The 21,410-nt window shown below is 40.6% G+C and overlaps 1 protein-coding gene across 1 annotated transcript in view; it reads left to right on the plus strand.

Moving 5' to 3' along the window:
• CELF2 (CUGBP Elav-like family member 2) overlaps positions 1–21,410 on the plus strand; it is a 527,561-nt gene that overhangs the window by 114,730 nt on the left and 391,421 nt on the right. The window contains exon 2 of the mRNA XM_068560092.1: positions 16,709–16,744. Within this exon, the coding sequence (XP_068416193.1) occupies positions 16,709–16,744 (36 nt within the window). The remainder of the gene's footprint in view (positions 1–16,708; positions 16,745–21,410) is intronic.

Below are 21,410 nucleotides of genomic sequence, written 5' to 3' on the forward strand. Positions count from 1 at the left end.
TCCTTGCATGATACAAAAAGAATTAAGTCAAAATTATCATAGGACTAAATACAAAATTTAAAACTATAAGTCTTCTAGAAGTAAACATTAGAGAAAAATCTTTGTGACTTTGGATAGGCAAAGATTTCTTAGATACAACTCTAAAAAGAGTGATCTAAAAGTTAGTGATTGCATATATACAATGGAATATTACTCAGCCGTAAAAGAAATGAAATTGAGTTATTTGTAGTGAGTCAGATGGACCTAGAGTCTGTCATACAGAGTGAAGTAAGTCAGAAAGAGAAAAACAAATACCATATGCTAACACATATATATGGAATCTAAAAAAAAAAAAGGTTCTGAAGAACCTAGGGGCAGGACAGGAATAAAGACACAGACATAGAGAATGGAGTTGAGGACACAGGGAGTGGGAAGGGTAAGCTGGGACAAAGTGAGAGAGTGGCATGGACATATATACACTACCAAACGTAAAATAGATAGCTAGTGGGAAGCAGCCGCATAGCACAGGGAGATCAGCTCAGTGCTTTGTGACCACCTAGAGGGGTGGGATAGGGAGGGTGGGAGGGAGACGCAAGAGGGAGGAGATATGGGGATATATGTATATGTATAGCCGATTCACTTTGTTACAAAGCAGAAACTAACACACCATTGTAAAGCAATTACACTCCAATAAAGATGTTAAAAAAATAAAAATAAAAAAATAAAAGTTAGTGATTGGACTTTAAAAAAATCCTTCTCTTTGAGAGAAACCATGAAGAGAAAGAAAAGAGAAGTCACAGACTAGGAGAAGACATTTGTAAATTATGGATCTGATAAAGAACCCTGAAAATGCAACAAGAAAACAAATAACTAAAATTTTAAAAAATTGGACAGAAGATTTGAACAGGCACTTCTCCAAAGAAGGTATAAAGATGTCAAATAAGTACAAGAAAAAATGATCAGCATCATTAGTTTTTAGGGAAAGCCAGATTAAATCTACAATGAACTACCACTATACACCTATTAGAATTTCCAGGCTAAAATTAAAAAGACTGATCATACCAAATCATGGTAGAGGGAACTTCTGGGACTCTCATATACTCTCCTACACTCCTGGTGGGTATGTAAAATGAGACAGTCACCCTAGAAAACCGTTTGGCAGTTTCCTAAAAAAATTAGACATACACCTAGCATATGATACAGCCATTCCACTCCTAGATGTTTACCCGGAGAAAGGAAATCATACAATGTCCATATTAAGATGTGTACATGAATGTTTTTAGCAGCTTTATCTGTGATAGTCAAAAGATGGAAACAACCCACGTGTCCCTCAAGAAAAGAATGGATAAACAAACCGTGGCACATTCAGGGTATTGTGCTCAGCAGTAAAGAAGAAGGAGTTATTGATACAGGCTACAACATGTCTGAATCTCAAAATAATCACGCTGAGTAAAAGAAGCCAGACTAAAAAAAGTAATACTGTATGATTCTATTTATAGAAAATTCTAGGAAATGCAAACTAATGTGGAGTGATAGAGAGCAGATCAGTGGTTACTTGGAGATGGAGGGAGGGATGGGAGGAAGGGATTACAATGGGGCAGAAGGAAACTCTTGGGGTGGATGGGTATTTTCATTATCTTGATTGTGGGAATAGTTTCATGGGTATATACATATGTCTAATATTACCAAATCCCACACTTTAAGTATACTCAATTTATTGTGCATAATTATACCTTAGTAAAGCAGAGATGAACTCTTCCTAAAGGAGGAGGAGGAGGAGAAGAAAGGAAAGGAAGGGGGGGAGGGAGGGAGGAAGGAAGGTAGGAAGGAAGGAGAGAGGGAGAGAGGGAAATTTCAGCTCTCAGGGAAGCAGTCTGGGAGGCCAGGTTACTGAGAGGAAAGAATTTCCTTGAAGCTCCCCAATATTTCCCAATCTGAGTAAGACTGGCCCTGATTCGGCATATGAGCTACCACACATGTTCCCCTGGGATGTTTGTTCAGATGGTTCCAGCAACATTTACGTTTTGCAACTTGTCTGTGATATCTGTGGAACATCAGGGTCGCACCTGTCCACCCTCTTAGAAATAGCTAAAAACTTTCTTCTCCCAGACGTTAGATGAAAAAGTGAAGGACTCCACATAGAACCCAGGCCACAGTTGTCATCTCGGACTTATTTTTTCTATTAGCAGAAATACCTCCTCACTTTCTACTTAACCCTTACCGTAGACAATTCTGTTCATTCTAGAACTTTCCAATAAGCAAGCCCGATTTAGGAAGATGCCAAGTTATAAGACAAGCGAGAGATGGAGCATATTCTTTACCCAGCGTCCCCAAAGGGCTCCTTTAAATAGGAAAGCTTTCGGAGGACTTATAAACTTGATTTAATACATGCAAAATTGGCTTTGCATGCATTTCAGGAATCTCTCTACATGCTCTTAAGCCAGCCTGACCGAGTGAAAGTAGTTTTTGCATAAGCGGTCTTTTCTGTGGATGGGCCCCTCTGGTCCTACGTGTCCCCACCGCATCACCCCAGGCACCCCCTGGCGGCCGGTGATGAGGGCGACCTGGACCCGTGGCGCCGAATTGCACCTGCGTGCTGCCGAGCCGCGCGCACAGGGGCCTTGGGGACCTTCCTGGCGCCACTAGCTGACCGGAGGCCCGCTGTTGGTAGGCGACCTGGGCTCCTTGTCTCCCTTCCCCGGGCGGGTAGATCGCCAGGCCCGTGCACGGCCGACGCCATGAGCGACCCGCTGGCGCTGTGGCTGGACCTGGCCCAGAGGCAGGCGGGGTAAGTGGTCCCTGTTGGCCCGGCGGGCGGGCGTCGCGAGTGGGAGCACGTGCAGAGCCTGGTGCGCGCCGCTGTTCCCTCTCAGGCCGACCCTGCACCCTCGCTCGCCCGAGAGCTGCTGCGCAGGAAAGGACCCTCCACCCTCGGGGCCCTCGGGTTGGCTGCACGGCCCTTAAAAAGAAAAAAAAAAGTTTTGTGTGTAGAAGTTCTGTGCCCACCTCTCCTTCTTCTGCAGAGGTCACCGCTTTTCCGCCTCCTGTGCGTCCTCCCAGGCCTATTTCTATGCCTTTCCATTCTCAAACGGACCCATGGAACATCTTGTTCTGTTGTTTTTAAAATCAGCAGCGTTAAAACCCAACGTATTTTTCTGCAGCTTATTCTTTTTATCCTTCAATATACATTGGAATTCTATTCATTTTAGAACTTACAAGGCTTCCTGGTTCTTTCTAAAGGCTCCATATTCGGTCCACAGTGTGGGTATAGCACAGTTATTCCATTGCCTTATTTGTGGGCATTTGGATTATTTGGGTAGCACACAGCGCTATGGTGAATTTCCAAGGCCTTATTGTGCGTTGGGTGGGGGGCGGTGGACGCCCAGAAGTAGGTTAACCTTCAGCCCTAGACCTGACCCTGAGAAGTACCGTTTGACCCTCTTATTTACTCTCAAAACCTCCAGTGCATTCAGACCTTTTCCACAGAAAGTATCTGTGTCTAGAACCAATAAGATAAAAGTTGATCTATTAGTAACGTTGGGGGGTGAAACTTTTTTCCTAGATCCCCGTTTCTCTCACTTTGGCCATTAGATTGCTATAGAGATCCACCCAGATTATCATCCTACTTTTGGTGTCTTTTGACCATGATTAGCCATGTGTTGTTTTGTTTTCTTGTCTTAATCATTTATTATAGGGTTGGACAGGCCTGGGTTCAAATTTACTTGACTTCTCTGAGCCTCAGTTTCCTTCTGAAAAATGGATATAATGATAAATAACAGTTGTGGAGAATAGAAGGGGGAATTTATGTAAAGTGCTAAGTGTTCAAACTATAGTAAGAACGTGGTCATTGCTGGCTGTTGTGGAATAAATGGTAAACTCTGAAGTGTTAGTTGCACCTAAATCTATCTCAGTATTTTGAATACTGAGGGGATTTTTAACAAGAGCCGTGTCTCAGTGTATTAGCATCTTTGATACTAATAGTGTGTCTCAAGGATGTGACTGCTATTTATCTACCTCCACACAACTACACATGCCCTATTTAGGCTTATGTTAATTGCCTTTAGGTTGGTCTAAGTTTGTTAAGCTGTTAGATAATCTCAAGGTTGTAAAGGACCTTAAAAGATCTGTTCCAACTCTCCGCCCCTCATTCCCAGGGGCACAGACTTTGTCTAACAATTTATTTCCCAGGACAGCTAATTCAACCAGATAAGTGGTGAAAATATCCTTAATTTCCAGCATGGTATTACCTAATTTTCTTCTAGCGTCAGAGTCATTCAGGTGATTAAGTTTCAATTATTCCCTACATAAATAGGAAGGAACTGCATCTTCATTGATTCAAAATATGCAATTTATTGAGCACTTTATAAGAGCCACTCTCCATTCTGGGTGCCGGTGATGGAGATGGACAGGAGCCTGTCAGACTTTATAGTCTAGCGGGGGAGGCAGTGATAAAGTGTGTTTGAGTTGGAGTCTAGATTTATGAAAAGGTAGCATTTCACTGATAGTAATTAGTCACTGATTCTGTTTGGCTGATACTGACCTTGTGCCTCATGATTTACTAAACCAAGAGACAGATTTGTCACAATCCAGGGACTTCTTAGTTTTGGCACTGCGTGGTTGAGGCACTGTGTAAATATGCCATAAATAAACAAAGAGACAGTGTTCTGTCATATAGAACTAGTGAACGTATCTTTCTAACATAAGCAATTTTTTTTTCCCAAAAATCCTGAGCAAGAAAACAGACAGAGCTAGCATTTCTTTATTTTCTTTTAATTAAAGGACACACACACATACAACTAAAAGGGAAAATTGTTTTCTAGCTTGGAGCAGGCCCTAGAGCTTTAAATCCTAAAACCTTCCATTTATACCAATAATACATATACAGCTATATGGGGTGAAAAAGGTTAATGATGGAATTTTTTAAAAAGTATGTTCCATTGACTATAAATGGCAGATCTGACAGTTAAAATGAAAATTGTTCCAGAAGAAACTTTAGTCAGACTAATTATTTGAGACGTTATAAGGATGTATAATTATATTCTTCACCTTGTAAAAAAAAGTTTTATTACACATGTACTTTTAAAGAACAAGTAGAGAAATAAAAGCTGTAATTGTTCTTAATTATAGCTAACTGTAATTGCACTCGATTGCAATATGCTGAATATCACCAATGGCTAAAGAAATCCTGGCATACAGACAGTGCACCCACATTCACGAGATGAGGTATAGATTTATGAATATTCTCTTATCTATAATTTAGCTCTTTTACTGTTGATTCCGTTTCTGTTGGTTTTATTTTATTTTAGTTTTTTAGTGATTGTAGAGATATAATTGTCATCTGTGAATGTGTTGAAGGTTGGAGATTTCATCTGGGATGGGTTCAAAATCCCCATCGCCACAAAAAAGGCATATTGGCAATCGTTAAAGGAGAGATTTGGACGTGACCCACCATGATTGAATACACAGATTTGAATTTCCAGAGGTAGTGATGAATACCACATTTAATTTACCCAGCAGGGTCCACGAAGCGACCTGGAAGATGTGAGGGATCTAAAACAGCCTTAACTACCCCTCTGTGTATAGCTCTCAGAGTCGTGTTATTTCAAACGGGTACATTTAAGAATGGTGAACGCTGTGAATGGGAGAATTTTCCTCTCACTCCTCCCTTTGTGCTCAGAACTCAGATGGAGTTCTGTGTTTCTGCCCAGACCTCCCTGCTTGCCTTTATAGTCAGAAGGGCCGGGCAGGAGTCCCTGAGTTGACTGATCACAAACTCTTGAACCTCTTAGAGCCTCACTTTACTTGTCTGCAAAATGAGGGGTGGTAGGTGGTAGCGCCATCCTGTTCCTCATCCAAGACTGTATCAGGGCAGATTGAAAAACAAAATGAATACAGCCTTGGACACTACTGGAGAGAAGAAGTCAGTTCTTTAGCTTCAGGAGAAAGAGGCATTTTTATTATGTACTTACTATGGCCACTGTTCTGAAAAGTAAAAAAATAGAAAACCAACAAAAAACCAAGTTTCCCCCAAATCACATCAAAACAATCCTTACTTTTCAGTGTCCCTGGATGGCTGCTGCGAGCCTTCCACCCTATAGCCAGAGTAAGCTTTGACAGAATTTCTGGTATATTTTTTTAATTAAAAAATTACTTATTCTAATTTAATTAACAAATTTTTAATTACTAATTAAAAAAATTTTTAATGCCTTGGCCTTAGACCCATCCCTGACAGCAGGTTGGAGGCCAGGACCACACAGAAGCACCCTCTGAGGTGCTGGCCTTGTGGGCACTCTGCACCCCAAACAGAAGCATATCTATCTGGTCCTTACTCGGGCTTTTGGGTGGAAGCAAACAAGGCCAAGAGGCCTGAGCTCCAGCTTGTGTTCCTCAAAGCCCGATAGCCCCCAGTGCCTGGCAGGGCTTGCGGGGCCTGTCTGTAAAGGGGGGAGGAAGTAATTGGACTCCTAGCCAGTCTCCAGCCAGGGGTCCAAGAGCTGGTGTAACCCATCTCTCCACCTTTTTTCAGTACGTTGCTCCATCCCCCATGGAGTTTGACTATGGCTGTCAGAAGCCGCCACCTTCTCCTTCTCCCTGCCTCCCCCCATCCTCCCTGTGTCTTTGGTCTTCTCCTGCCCTCCCCCAGCCCAGAACCCATTCTGGGCAAGCCCACAATGTCCTCCTGCAATCTCTCACATATGCCTCTGACTGGGCAGTGACTTTTGTATTTCAGATTCTTGGAAAGGACAGCATCTGTAAGACAGAATATCCTTCCTCTTGCTAAAGTCTGTTTCATCAGGCAGGACTTTGGTGTCATTATACCTATGAAGTCGCTCTGGATTTGTTTTCCCAAACACCTCCGCAGAAGGGGATCATCATGGAATAGGGGCGGATAAAATCTCTTCCTGCTGTTGACGCGTAGGCATGCCTGTGTGTGAGAGTTTGTTGCGATGGCTTCCTCACTGGATGGTCAGCCTTGTGAGGGAGGGGTCCATGTTTATTCATTTCACACTTCATCCCCAGCACATAGAAACTGGCACATAGTAGGAACTGTAGAAATATTTGTTGAACAAATTAATAAATAAATGCTAATGATAAATGCTAATGAACTCAATACCCATACATGTCAGTTGATGGATTAGGCCATTAGTCAAACATTACAGTGCAGGCTGGTATTTGCAAATCCCTCTTTGATCCAGAAATTATCAGGAGTGGGGATGATTTTCTCTCATTAAGAGGACTTATTGGTGATATTATGTCTCTGGGAGCTAAGAGAGAAAAATTAGGCTTTTTGTGCACAATGGGCCTCCTTTTAAACTGATTTATCAAAGGAAAAAACTTATTTTCAATGAATAATGTGGGGGGCATATTTTCCCTTAAGAAGCTCACTTATGAACTGCAGTACAGCTTCGGGCCCAATGATGAAGCGATATTAAATGCAGAGGTCTTGTAGTAACCTGACACCCTCTTCCCCTGGTAGAAGCTGAGTGTTTGAAGTATGGCTGATTCAGGTTCTTACCGGATCATAGCATTTAACCGTGGTGGATTCACAGAGCAGAAAGAGTACGATGATTAAGAGGTAGACCTGTGAGTGTGGAGACATAATTCTCCTTCTCCGAATTCCACCAGCAAAGTCCAGGACGGGCCTCTTCTTCTCAGGTGCATTCCTGAGCTAAGTGTCAAGATGACATTTTTGAAAGAAGAGAAGACAAAAGCCCTTTACACCATCTCCCAATGACAGAAGGGATGGCGGTGCTGTTTGAACAGTGGCCCGACTCATGGGTGACAGTTGGAGCCCCACGGTATCTGTGGCAGATTTGATTAAGAGAAACCTTGGGTGATTGTGTTCTCAAGGCCCCATGAGCACAAGAACACAGCCAGAGGCACACATTTGTGGCTGTTTTATATGAAGAATACTAAAATAATCTGAGGAAATCTGGAGCCAAATCCAATCTTAGCAAGGACTCTACATAGGACTGGCCTATTCAGAAAGAGGCTGGATATATCAGTGGTGAGATGAAGTTAATCTTCGTGCAGCAAGTCTTCTGACAACCCACATGGCATGCGTGCCTGCTGCCAGGTGCTAGTTCCCCATAACCCCCCAGTATGACCCTGTTTCCTAAGGATTTGGTGGGCAGAAGTCCCATCTCCCCGTAGTGCCTGCCCTCAGCCCGAGCTAAATACCAAAGTGATATAAAGAGAAATTCTACCTGGTGGACTTAATTTTTTAAAACTCAGGCATGGGAGGTTTAACTCCTGGGAGCGCAGGCTCGGCAGAAGGAGCTTGGAGTGGTACCTCTCGTGAAGTCGGTCTGCAGGCGGGACCACTTCTGTGGATGCTGCCGGCTGACATTTCATTCATTTCCACACCGGAGTGGATTTGAGAGACTGGCCGGCCTCTCTCGTGATGTGAAGTGTCTCTTGTCGAAACCTGCAGTTTTCTAAGTGACTGGCTGAGTTTCTGTAAGGGTCTCGTCTCCCCTTTTAGTTTGTCAGTATTTGGAATGTACAGGTCCATACTGTCTATCATTTTTTTAAAACCACAGCACCATCTTGTATTGCCTGCTCCATGCACCGGGTACCAGTGAATATTCGCCGAAAAGAAGAATGAAATGCAGTAGTGCAAAGGAAAGAAAGGGACTTAAGAAGGGAAGGCGGGGGTAGAAGTGGTTGTGTTTCATGCCTTCACATATTCCTCAGAGAGCCCTCTCTATAGAAATAGCCCCCACTATAGAAATAATGGCCCCTCTACAACTCCTACTGTTAGGTACCATCTCCCACCTTGACTCATTCTTCTTCATGACATATGCTATGTAAGATAGTGATAAATATTCATTTGCTAATTTGTTTTTTGTCTGTTTCCCCCTTCCAGATTGTAAAGTTTCCAACAGTGGGGCCATTTTTTGTGGCTGTTCTCTGTTCTAGTGCAGAGTCCAGAACCAATGAATGGATGTAAAATATAGATACATCAGATCTGGTAGATACTGAGCAACAGTGTAGCATAGTGACCACAGGCATGGGCTTTGGGGCCAGAATGCCTGGGTTCAAATCCTGGCTCTGTCTTTCACTAGCTGTGTGGCCTTGGGAAGCTGTTTAACATTTTTCTGTCTCATTTTCCTCATCTCTGTTGTAGTTGAATCATAGTAATGACTTTATGAGGCTTTTAGAAGGGTTAAGTGAGTGAATGCATGTAAATGGCCTAGAAAAAGGGCTGGTATTAAATAAGTGCCCAATTAATGTGAGCTATGGGCTGTGTGTGTGTGTGTGTGTGTGTAGATTTCACCATGTGAGAGTAATTGCTTGGGTTTACACACACACACACACACACACACACACACAGATATTTTAATCATGGGAGTGAAAATTGAGGAAGGATAAAAGTGGAAGAGGAGAAACAAAGGACCAAACAAAAGAGAAGAGAAATTCAGAGAAATGATTGGAAAGAAAGAAGCTGGGGCAAGGGGAAGGAGCAGTGTCTTTGGGCTTTCTTTACCAGAGAAGTAACGTTAATCTCTAAGATGTTTTAAATTTCCCAGACCTAAGGTTTACCATATAGGAAAAAAAGTTAACTGTTCTAAAATGATATATGAATATGTAATGATGCCTTGAAGCTAATCTTTTTATCTATGTATTATTTGGAAATAGATGCAACTTTAAAGACCCACAATTTGCCCCAAGCACCGGGTGACCAAAAAAAAAAAAAAAAAAGAAAAAGAAAAAGAAAAAATGAAAAGAGAAGAAAAAGAACAAAATCTGCTTGATTGTGTTACTTTCACCCTTAATTGAAGTAAAGAAAACCTCACTCCTCCTACGATCAGAACATTAAATCATTTATTTGTAGGACAGGCAATTAAAAAAAAGGTATTTTAACATTTTTTTAAAGTCTTTGTACTTTTAGAAGAATTGGAGGTACCATTGGAGAGAGACATTCCAGCTCTTAAAAATATTTATCATGCTGACACACAATTAACAGGGGGGCTCTCATGTCCTCTGTTTTATAGTTGTCAGGTAATTTTGGGAACTGGCAAGCTGCACAGAAATAGATAGCTCTTGCTTCAACACATCCTAAAAAAAGAACTGTTTGCATAGTTCAGGAGCGGGATGGGATAGGAGAGGATGAGGAAGAGCACTGTTTCAGACAGCTAAGAAAAGTTGGCATCATTCTGTGATCCTTGGCAAACGTTCTACACATTTAAAATTAAAGTTGTTTTTAAGGAATGCTAAATAATCTACAAAAACTGTGTAATACACACGGGACACTTGTCTGCTTTTGAAAAGTACTTGTCTCTTCTGGTTTTTGTTTTTGTTTTTTCCTTTGATAAAATGGAATTTATAGCCCAACTTCAAATTTGCAGAAAGCTTTCCTGTTTGTTCACATTGATGATTGATCCAGCAACTCTAGATCAAAGGGAAGCATTATTATTCCATTCTGGGACTTAGAGGGACCCCAGGAGACAGAAGGAATTGCCCAAGGATATGCAACCTATCAGAAACGCACACCCTCCGTCATTTTGGTCTATTTCTTAGCCCCTAGGTCAATTCTTTTTCTGGAAGCATATGACTTTGCTTTGTCATCTTTTTCATCATTGTTTTCATTCAGTTTTTAGCATTCCGCTCTCTTCTTGAAATCAGATTATCTTGGTAATGACAACTAAGGAAAGAAAACTAGTGCAATTAAACTCCAAATATTGCTATAACAAAACAGGCATTTTAGAAAATTAAGAGACTGGAATTACCTGCCAGTAGACAATTTTTTTTTTTAACTTTCTATTTATTTATTTATTTATTTGTAAACATCTTTATTGGAGTATAATTGCTTTACAATGGTGTGTTAGTTTCTGCTTTATAGCAAAGTGAATCAGCTATACATATACATATATCCCCATATCTCCTCCCTATGCCACCCGTCTAGGTGGTCACAAAGCACCAAGCTGATCTCCCTGTGCTATGCGGCTGCTTCCCACTAGCTATCTGTTTTACATTTGGTAGTGTATATATGTCAATGCTACTCTCTCACTTCGTCCCAGCTTACCCTTCCCCCTCCCTGTGTCCTCAAGTCCATTCTCTATGTCTGTGTCTTTATTCCTGTCCTACCCCTAGGTTCTTCAGAACCCTTTTTTTTTTTTTTTTAGATTCCATATATATGTGTTAGCATACAGTATTTGTTTTTCTCTTTCTGACTTACTTCACTCTGTATGACAGATGCTAGGTCCATCCACCTCACTACAAATAACTCAATTTCGTTTCTTTTTATGGCTGAGTAATATTCCATTGTATATATCTTTGTGCCACATCTTCTTTATCCATTCATCTGGCAATGGACACTTAGGTTACTTCCATGAGACAATGTTTTATGGTTTTCTTGCGCTTGTATTTATTGAGTGTCTGGTATGTGCCAGGCACTGAGTATTCAAAATCTTGAGTAAGACGTGACCTTTGACTTAGAGGAGCTTTCACGAGTGGAAAATTCAGAAGTATTCACCACTTTATGCTTTACACAATATCCTTTATTGGGGTGTAAACACTTGGAAAGAAGGATCAGGATTTAATTTTTCTTGGTGCCTCTGAAAGAACCCGGCACAGTTCATGTTGAATGTATTGTAAGTGTTCAGTGACTATGTTGGATGAATAAATATTAGTGATGCAGATGATTTATGCTTACAAAGTAATGTTATTAATGGACATTGCAATCTATATAAGTTCATTGGAAAAAGCATGGTCTTTATGGCATCTTTTTTCCAGTGGACTTTATTTTTTAGAGCAGTTTTAGGTTTATAGCAAAACTGAGGGGAAGGTAGAGCGATTTCCCATATGCCCCCTGCCCCCCGCCCCACGCATGGCCCCCTACATTATCAACATGCCCACCAGATGGTGCATTTGTTATGACTGACGGACCTACACTGACACGTCCTCATCACCCAGAGTCCATAGTTTACATTAGGGTTCGCTGTTGGTGCTGTACGTTCTTTGGGCTTGGATAAATGTTTAATAACATGTGTCGGGCTTCCCTGAGTGGCGCAGTGGTTGAGAGTCTGCCTGCCGATGCAGGGGACACGGGTTCGAGGCCTGGTCTGGGAGGATCCCACGTGCCGCGGAGCAACTGGGCCCGTGAGCCGCAATTGCTGAGCCTGCGCGTCTGGAGCCTGTGCTCCGCAACAGGAGAGGCCGCGATAGTAAGCGGCCCGCGCACCGCGATGAGGAGTGGCCCCCACTTGCCGCAGCTGGAGAAAGCCCTCGCACGGAAACGAAGACCCAACACAGCCATAAATAAATAAATAAATAAATTAATTAATTAATTAATTTAAAAAAAAACCTTCTCCTCGAAGTTTAAAAAAAAAAAAAACCAAACATGTGTCTACCAGTATGGTATCATAAGAGTAGTTTTACTGCCCTAAAATTTTTTCGTACAGTATCTTTAAGTTCTTTCAATTGGGTTATGAAGGAACATTATCTAGATGAAGCATAGCACATTATGCTACGTTTATTTTCCTCAAGGGTTTCTTTACAAAAGGTATGAATTCATGAAAATGTGAATAATTCAGATGATTTGTTAGCAATAATAAAATGGTAAAAACGAACAAGTTATTATTTTAAAAGCTCTGTGTTCTGATGATCTCAAAAATGGCAACTGGTTGGTGAATCCTTGCCGCATTGCTGCTGCCAAATACAGTGGTTCTTTCTTTGTATTTTTTTTAAAATCGTGGAGCTACGTGTTCTGATGGAATCATCAGGTTTTTTTGGTAACATCTTGTAATTTAAACTGTATTCACTCATTCATTCATGTTCAACAAAAATTACTTTTCCTATGAAGTAATGTCTGTCATTATAATGTAAATTTTTGAGAACGTGGTTGTATAAAACATAAATTTTCCCCTGCTGGTGCTAAATATGTGGAAAGCATAATTCTTTTTCTAGCATTTGTCTTTTACTGTAAAGGCAAGGCCGATGCCTTGAGTCTATGGATGAGAGGAATTCTGCATTGTCTTTTGTGTATAAATCACACCTATAATTCACCATCTAGGAATTTCTAGTTTACTTTTTTTTTTAGTAAACTTATTTCTTTATTTTTGGCTGCGTTGGGTCTTTGTTGCTGTGCGCAGGCTTTCTCTAGTTGCAGCGAGCAGGAGCTATTCTTCGTTGCGGTACGCGGGCTTCTCATTGCGGTGGCTTCTCTTGTTGCAGAGCACGGGCTCTAGGCATGCGGGCTTCAGTAGTTGTGGCATGCAGGCTCAGTAGTTGTGGCTCACAGGATCTAGAGCGCAGGCTCAGTAGTTGTGGCACGTGGGCTTAGTTGCTCCGTGGCATGTGGGATCTTCCTGGAGCAGGGCTCGAACCTGTGTCCCCTGCATTGGCAGGTGGATTCTTAATCACTGTGCCACCAGGGAAGTCCCTCTAGTTTACTTTTTAAGAGGAACAAGAACTTGGAGAAACTTGTAACAACCACGTCTTTTTGCTCCCCAATATTTATAGTTGTCTTGTCCCTAGACCTAATCTACCATCAGTTTTTCTTAAGCTTGTCGACTGAAAAAAAATGCACAACCTAAAAGTTGAGAATTATGTTTTATTTGGTGGACAAAACTGAGGACTTAAGCCCGGGGCACAACCTCTCAAATAGCTCTGAGGGACTGCTCCAAAGAGGGGTAAAGGAGGAGACAGGACATACAGGAGTTTTTACAACAAAGACCAGGTGTTGGAACATCAAAAGATTCCTGTTAACTAAAGAAAACCAGATATCTCAAGTTAAGAAATTCAGCGCTTTTTTTATGTGTGGGAAGATGCAAGAGTCTGGACTCACCGAATTCCTTTGATAGACACCTCAGCTGTCTGAGGCCAGTATCCTGTGCTTTCTCATCCTGAGTCTCCTCTGGGTACATCACCGGGGGGTGGCTGCAGCTGGCTGACTGCTAGATGGTGGACATTCTGTTTCTATCCTGAGTTCCGTGAGGGCGGCTATAACGTGATGGCTTGATGGCTGCAACATCCTTTGTTTACTGATATGGCAGGCAGCATTTTTTCATTGATAAGCTACTTGTCATTTTTAGTTTTTCCAAAGAACCCAACTTAGTTTTCATAGAAACAAGAACTTTTCCGTACTCCTATTTCATTGGTTTTACATCATGTTTAATTAAAGAGTAGAAGGAGTCCTAACGTAAACGGGTGGGGGAGCAAACACAACATACTCCTGGTGAGTGTGCAAGCTTAGGTGGTGGGAGCAAAGTGAAACAGGCGCTCTTGAGGGGGCTCAGCCACTGTGTTTTTCCAAGAGAATGGAGACTGTTGGTTAATCCAGGAAGGTTTTGAAACGGAGGTCAGTTGCAGACCCTTGGCCTCTGTTGCTCTGTTGCAGTGGTTCCCCACCGAGGGCAGTTTAGCCCCCAGAGGACATTTGGCAATGTCTGGAGACATTTTGATTGTCACAGTCTGGGAGGGGGGATACCACTGGCGTCTAGTGGGTAGAGGCCAGGGATGCTGGTGAACATCTGCAAAGCACAGGACAGCTCCTCACTAGAAAGGATTGTTTGGCCTCAGATGTCATGACAGTGCCCAGATTGAGAAGTTCTGCCCTACTGTGGTTTAATTGGATTTATTATAATATAAGTCCAACGTAGTTTTAAAAGATACCAGGGGGACCCATAATATTTAAATATGTACAGTCTGGGGCCAAAAATAAAGAGTTAGAAGATTAGAAAGAAGGCAAGGTCACTGTACTTCAACTCTGGGATGCTGCTGTTACTGTGATCAAGCTCTAAATATAGATCTAGCCCTCAAGGTCAACAAGAAGGTCAGAGAAGTTCATTAATTCATTCCTTACAAACTGAACAAATACTGATTGAGTCCTCATGTGTGTTGGTCTCAAGTGACGAAGTGATAAATAATAAAATAGAATTCAAAAGGTGTTTCCGTTGTGATCCATGTTATAAAGGAAGACTAGAGGGAGGGGTGCTTCTTAGCTGGGGGGTACCCACAATTCCAGATTCTGTTTTGAAAGAGAAATTTCTTAGGCAGGTACTAAATTCTTAGATGAATACATGTGAGGCCTTCAGCTGTGTAGTGGACAGTGCTTTCAACTACGGTTTTGTTGAAGGAATGGGAACATTCTCTCGAAAGCCAATAGCAATGAAGGCTGAAGGTTTAATATTATGTGGTTATTTAGGAAAGAACATTTCTATGGGAGCTGAAATTATAATCACTTATATTTTTAAGGCAGCATGGCTCCAGGGGAACCAGCATGTCCCTAAAGTGCCCAGGTGCTGTCACAGACAATAGGTGAGGGGGGGAGTTCTAGAAACCGGGAGGAAGTCCTCTATTTGGATCGACAAGATGCGTATGTAAAGACAATGTGAGTTTCAAGGTGAGATTCTTAACCCAGCGTTGACATATGAGCTTTCGGAGGTCCACGACAATTATAATTGTACACCACATTTTGTGTATGTGTGTATCATTTTTTTCTATGTAAGATGTTTGTATCTTTAATGAGATTCTTTTTTTTCTTTTCTATTATAGTTTATTACAAGATTTTGAGTATAGCTCCCTGTGCTATACATGGGACCTTGTTGTATATCTATTTTATATATAGTAGTGTGTATCTGCTAATCCCAAACTCCTAATTTATCTCTCCCCACCCTTTTCCCCTTTGGTAATCATAAGTTTGTTTTCTATGTCTGTGAGTCTGTTTCTGTTTTGTAAATAAGTTCATTTGTGTCATATTTTAGATTCCACATATAAGTGATATCATATGATATTTGTCTTGGTCTGACTTACTCAGTATGACAATCTCTAGGTCCATCCATGTTGCTGCAAATGGCATTATTTCATTCTTTTTTATGGCTGAGTAGTATTCCTTTGTATATGTATATATCACCTCTTCTTATGAGATTCTTAAAGCGATTACGTGACATGAAGAATATTATGCACCACTGTTCCTAAGAATTACACCTTGCGTCCCTCAGTCTCAAGTTAAGCCCTCTTCCACTTTTAGAATATCTCAGCAGTAAGGTTCCATCTCCTCCTCCTCCTCCTTGCTTCCCATTCCTTCCAAGAACACATCTGTAATCGAAAGATAAGATACTGCAATTAGGAAAAAGTAAGCTCTGAAATGTATCTCTGGTTGCTCTTACTCATGTGCTGCAGGGCGTCCCTCAGTGACATATCATTTGTGCCGTTTGAATTGTCATAGCATCTGCCTTCAACCATCCCAACTGGTCTGACATTACAACAAAGAAATGAAAAACAGCAATTTGCTACTAAAATAATTGGATTTTGTGTTGTACGTGTTCCTTCATAAACCTCAGGTGGCAGAGATCAATACGAAGACACACCCTCCAATGAATTCGTTCCTAAATGATTCTTGGAAAGAGAGTACAATGTGCTTTGTTTCAGTGGAAAACATCCAAATGCAGTTTGGGACTCTTTTCCCTCCTATTTTCCTTCTGTATGTTGTACATTTTAAAATTTGAATGTTTTAAACTCAGTTGAGCTCTACCACCAGAAAGCAGAGGCAGATATTTTGCATGTGTATAAAATTTCCTTGGGAAGTAACCATTGAAACATTTATGGGAATTAATCAGAAATGTGATGAATCGATTTTAAATTTCTAAACAGCTGCATATACAGTATCCTCTGCACCCATATGATTCCAGAATGCCCTGGCGCATTGGATTGTGGTTTTATTAAACACATTTTTATAATTTACTAAAATAAGCTAATCATGCTTATCTTCTTTTTCTTCCAGAGAGACAACCACAGAATTAGCTGGAAGTCTACCAAGGTAAGCAGCACACTTGGCTTATTCTGTACCTGAGTTCTGATGCACCCCCTGACAGAAGACCTGTGTCGCCTTGGAGAGGTCTTCTTCATTTTCTCTTCCTCATGTTAGATTTTAAGACCTCATGCTTCACCGTGTAAATGCCAGAAACGGTGTATGAGTCGCATATAAGTGATGTAACCAAGAGGTAATGAGGGTGATGTCCATATATGACTTAGAAATCATTCTCATCCCTTGGAAGTTATATCACATGTACCCATAAGTATATTGGAGCTATTTTCTCTGGAGAACTCATAAACATGCCACTTCCTTTATTATATTCATGGTTATTGGTAATCTAAAGGCGCATTGAATTGTTTTTTTCTTCAGTATATTCATTAGTAGTATTGCGTTCAAGGATTTATAGATTTGTGAAAATTTTGAGCTTCCTCTAGAGAACTTACGTCATAGTTTTGATGATATATAAATGCATTTGTAATTCATATCATCATTTAAATACCTCGTTACTGTCTCACCAGGGAAAGAAATCAATATATAAATTGATCGATGTCTTTAACATATTTTGGATATCTTATGTCACTATATGAAATAAGAGATGATTGCAGGATGCCAATTATAGACAACTAGCCATCAGAAATGATTACCACTATTTATTAGAAGAAAGGAAAAAAAGAAAGAAAGGGAGCGGAAATGTAGTAAGAGATATTTTCCTGGGCATCACGTACAGCACCTAGTATCGCGCCTGAGTCCTTGAAGGTGCTTGGTAACTGTCTGTGAATGAATTAATAGGGCATAGGGTTTTGCCTGGGAAGTGTTGGAAACAGAAGTCAAGAGAATCTCAAGAACCAGAAAAAGAAGAGCTTACAGAATGTGATGATGAACAGCACTAGGGAATCGGGGGAGGGTACATATTGTCACCATCTGTTCCAGGAGATAAGCACATTTGGTTGCTTTTTTTTTTTTTTTTAATGTAAAGAAAATCTTTGCTTATAGGATCATGATTAACGTGGCTAAAAAACTGTTTACTGTGATCCAAATATTTAAATTACTGTATGTCTTAATTCTTTGGATAACATCCCAAAGAAGCATTTCAACCGCGTGCTAGTTTACAGGGTTAAAAGTGTGCCTGTGTTCTGGTGTACGTGTCGCAGCTGAGCTTGTTTGTCATGGTGCTTTCACTCTGGAGAGAGTCCAGTGCGAAGACTGAGGCACCTTGTCATTTTCTGGAAGAGAGAGAGTTGTGTATCTGCCCATGTTTGTGGTGCAGAAGTTAATCCCCAAATAATGGAATGAAGGATGACTTTTAAACTTTTCTAGAATGGCTAAGGAGTGGGCCACCCGCGTGTTGTCAGATGACACCCACACGGAGCTGTAATCATGCAGATAAAAATTACTGAGATGTCTGCGAAATCTGGTGTGTACCCTGAATTCTATTAAGTACTGTTCTGTTGTGAATACCAAGTGGCAATTCCCACATTCACCTCGCATGATCTTCTGTTGTGGCTGGTTTATTACTGGAGGGAGTCTGCTCTCTTCGTGAGTTTTGTGGGAGGTATTTTAGTAATGAGCCTACTTATTGTTTTCTTCCATGAATTTTTGTTACTCTGATATTGCATTGTGTTGAGAATAAACACGACACCAATCCCATTCTAACTGCAGTGTGCATTCATTGAAATATGTGGTGGTAAGGGCATGAATATGTCAGTTATTTCTCAATTATTCTTCTAATGTAGCTTCAGGTATTCTTTTGACTTTCTCTGGGGGCAGTTTGGGACACTATCCATTGACAGTTCTTTCCTTTCTTCACATTACCATGAATGTGATTATTTGATGATGAAAACTTCTCTTGCCATCCAGACTATTTCTTCTGCTAACGTTTGTTTGTTTTACAGTCTTGTAGAATTCAATCAGTTGTTCAACTTTCAGCCTTTTTTTTTTTTTTTTTTCTAATCTCTTTAGCCTGTCACTGGGAAAGTGCAAATGAACCCTGGAAAACCTTGGTGCATTTAGAACAAGGCACCTGTCATTAACTCGGTTTGTTTGTTGGCTAATGATTAGTGGAACATGACACGTTGGGGTTTTTATCCTTTTAGTCATGAAAGTGTGCTTATGCGGTGACATCTAGGAAAAATGGAAAATTGCAATTCAGGCAACTGCTAACTTGTGATATGTGGCTGGAAAGGAAGACGGTGTTTTATAGCAAGTTTATGCTTTGGTTTTCCTTGGCTTTGACTGTCTTGAAATCTTCTGAAAGGCCATTTATAAATATTGCACAGAGATGGGGTATTTCAACTTTAGTTGCTTTACATAGCTGGCCACTGGTTGATACTATTCTGTGAATATGTACAAATCATACAGCAGTGGATTGTGTATTGGTTGTTAAAAATGCATCGAGGTTGAGATGAGATATATGTACAAGGTACTTGAACAGACACCTGGTTTGTCTTTCATTACGAATGGTAACCTAAATGTGTCTATGAATTCTTGCCATTGCTGAAATTAAAGCCTGGTAATAATATGTCACCAGAAAAAAATTAGATTATATGAGCAATGTGTAAAGCATTGTAATTATATTATAAATATTAAAACCGATGATCTTGTCAGGATTAAAACAAATATTTAAGCTGGCTACATGTTCCGCTCATGCTGTCCTCTTAATCTTGAAGTGTTCTGGCAAAGGGATGTATGGGTCCATTTCTTGAGCTGTGAAGAGGATCATTTTTAATCTTACATATGACTCTGTGCTTTATTTTGCTGTAGCAAAGGACAATTGTTTTTCTCCATTGCAAGCATGCCTTTCAAGACCTTTTTCAATGGTGCAAAGTTTTTAGTTTAGGTAGATGTGTTTTAATTAAATCATGGTAAAATCCCAATTGTTCAAATGAAATGGAGGCACTAAATTAGTTATGATAAGCTGGGGTTTTAATATAAAGGATGACTATACAGAGGAAAACTTTATTTTGGATAGCAGAGTAAAGGTGTAAACAAGGTGTATATTAACAGGTTTTACTGTTATCCTGTAATATTAGTGGCTGTTTTTGAAAAAGAGAGAGCATTTTAATTCCTTAAACATAGTCTACTGTTTCTCAACATAAACTAAACAATATAGAAAATAAAGCTATTTAACAGGCCTTAATAGGAGCATCTTACAGACTACAGTGGAGATTCATGAGCAGTTTTTAAAGCTCAACACCCAGAAGTCAGGATGCTCTCTGAAACACATTAAGTATTGGTAAATGAAGCTTACAATAATTAAATATGTAAATAAGATGCGAGTTTTTACTGGATTTTAGCAGAAACCAATGGAAGCAGGGGCCAAAGATTAAAGTTATAGAAGAAACACTTAACCTTTTTTCTTCTATTTTAATCCAATAACTTGATCTTTTTTCTGTGCCTCCTCAGAGGGGGTTAGGAAACAAGTATTCATCGGAAGCAGTGGAATACCCAAGGCCTAGAAATCACTGTACACCATCAGATTATTATTTGAGCTTCTCTACCAAGAAGTTAGAGCTACTTGGTTGGTGTGACTCTCAGAGAGAAAAGTCATGACGTGGCAGTTTCACTCATGGAGTTTTGGTCTTCAGTTATTGGTCTTTGTTATCTGAAATTTGAACTCAACAGATTCCATGCAGTGGGAGGGCAAGACTGAACTCTCTGATTGACCAGATTTCTCTGTCATGGTTATCACTGGTCAGGTAGCAGCAAGGGGAAAACGTGGAGACAAAGAGAATCAAAGCAATCTCTGCCAGCTCAGCTCACCACTTGTGCTCTGTGGGTTTTCAGTTAGGTGTTCACTCCCCTGTGGGGGGCTTTCGTAGGTGACAGAATCTCGTATTTCTCATTGTCCTCAATTAAGGTGCTATCTTCTGAAAGAACTCTAGAAATTAGAAGATGAGAACGTTGGTGACACCAAAAGCAAAGGCAACAAAAGCAAAAGTAAACAAGTGGGGCTACATCAAACTAAAGAGCTTCTGCACAGCAAAGGAAACCATCAACAAAATGAAAAGGCAGCCTATGGAATGGGAGAAAATATTTGCAAATTATATGTCTAATAAGGGCCCAATATCCAAAAATATGTAAAGAACTCACACAACTCAATAGCAAAAAATCCAACAATCTGATTTTTTAAATGGACAGAGGACCTGAATAGACATTTTTCCAAAGAAGACACACAGATGGCCAACAGGTACATGAAAAGACGCTCAACATCACAAATCACTGGGGAAATGTAAACCAAGACCACAATGAGCTATCCCCTCATATCTCTTAGAATGGCTGTCATCAGAAAGACAAGCGATAACAAGTGTTGATGAGGATGTGGAGAAAGGGAATCCTCATGCCCTGTTGGTGGGAATGTAAATTGGTGCAGCTACTATGGAAAACAGTATGGAGGTTCCTCAAAAAATTAAAAATAGAACTACCATATAATCCAGTGTTACCACTTCTGAGTATTTATCAAAAGGAAGTGAAAACAGGATCTCAAAGAGATATCTGCACTCCCATGTTCATTGAAGCAGTATTCACAATAGTCAAGACATGGAAACAACCTAAGTGTCTGTCAGTGGATGAATGGATAAAGAAGTTGTGGTGTATACATACACTGGAATATTATTCGACCATGGGAAAGAAGGAATTCTGCCATTTGTGACACCATGGAGAGAGCTTGAGG

The sequence above is a fragment of the Eschrichtius robustus genome, chromosome 1 (assembly GCF_028021215.1).
Source record: "Eschrichtius robustus isolate mEscRob2 chromosome 1, mEscRob2.pri, whole genome shotgun sequence".
Taxonomy (NCBI): domain Eukaryota; kingdom Metazoa; phylum Chordata; class Mammalia; order Artiodactyla; family Eschrichtiidae; genus Eschrichtius; species Eschrichtius robustus.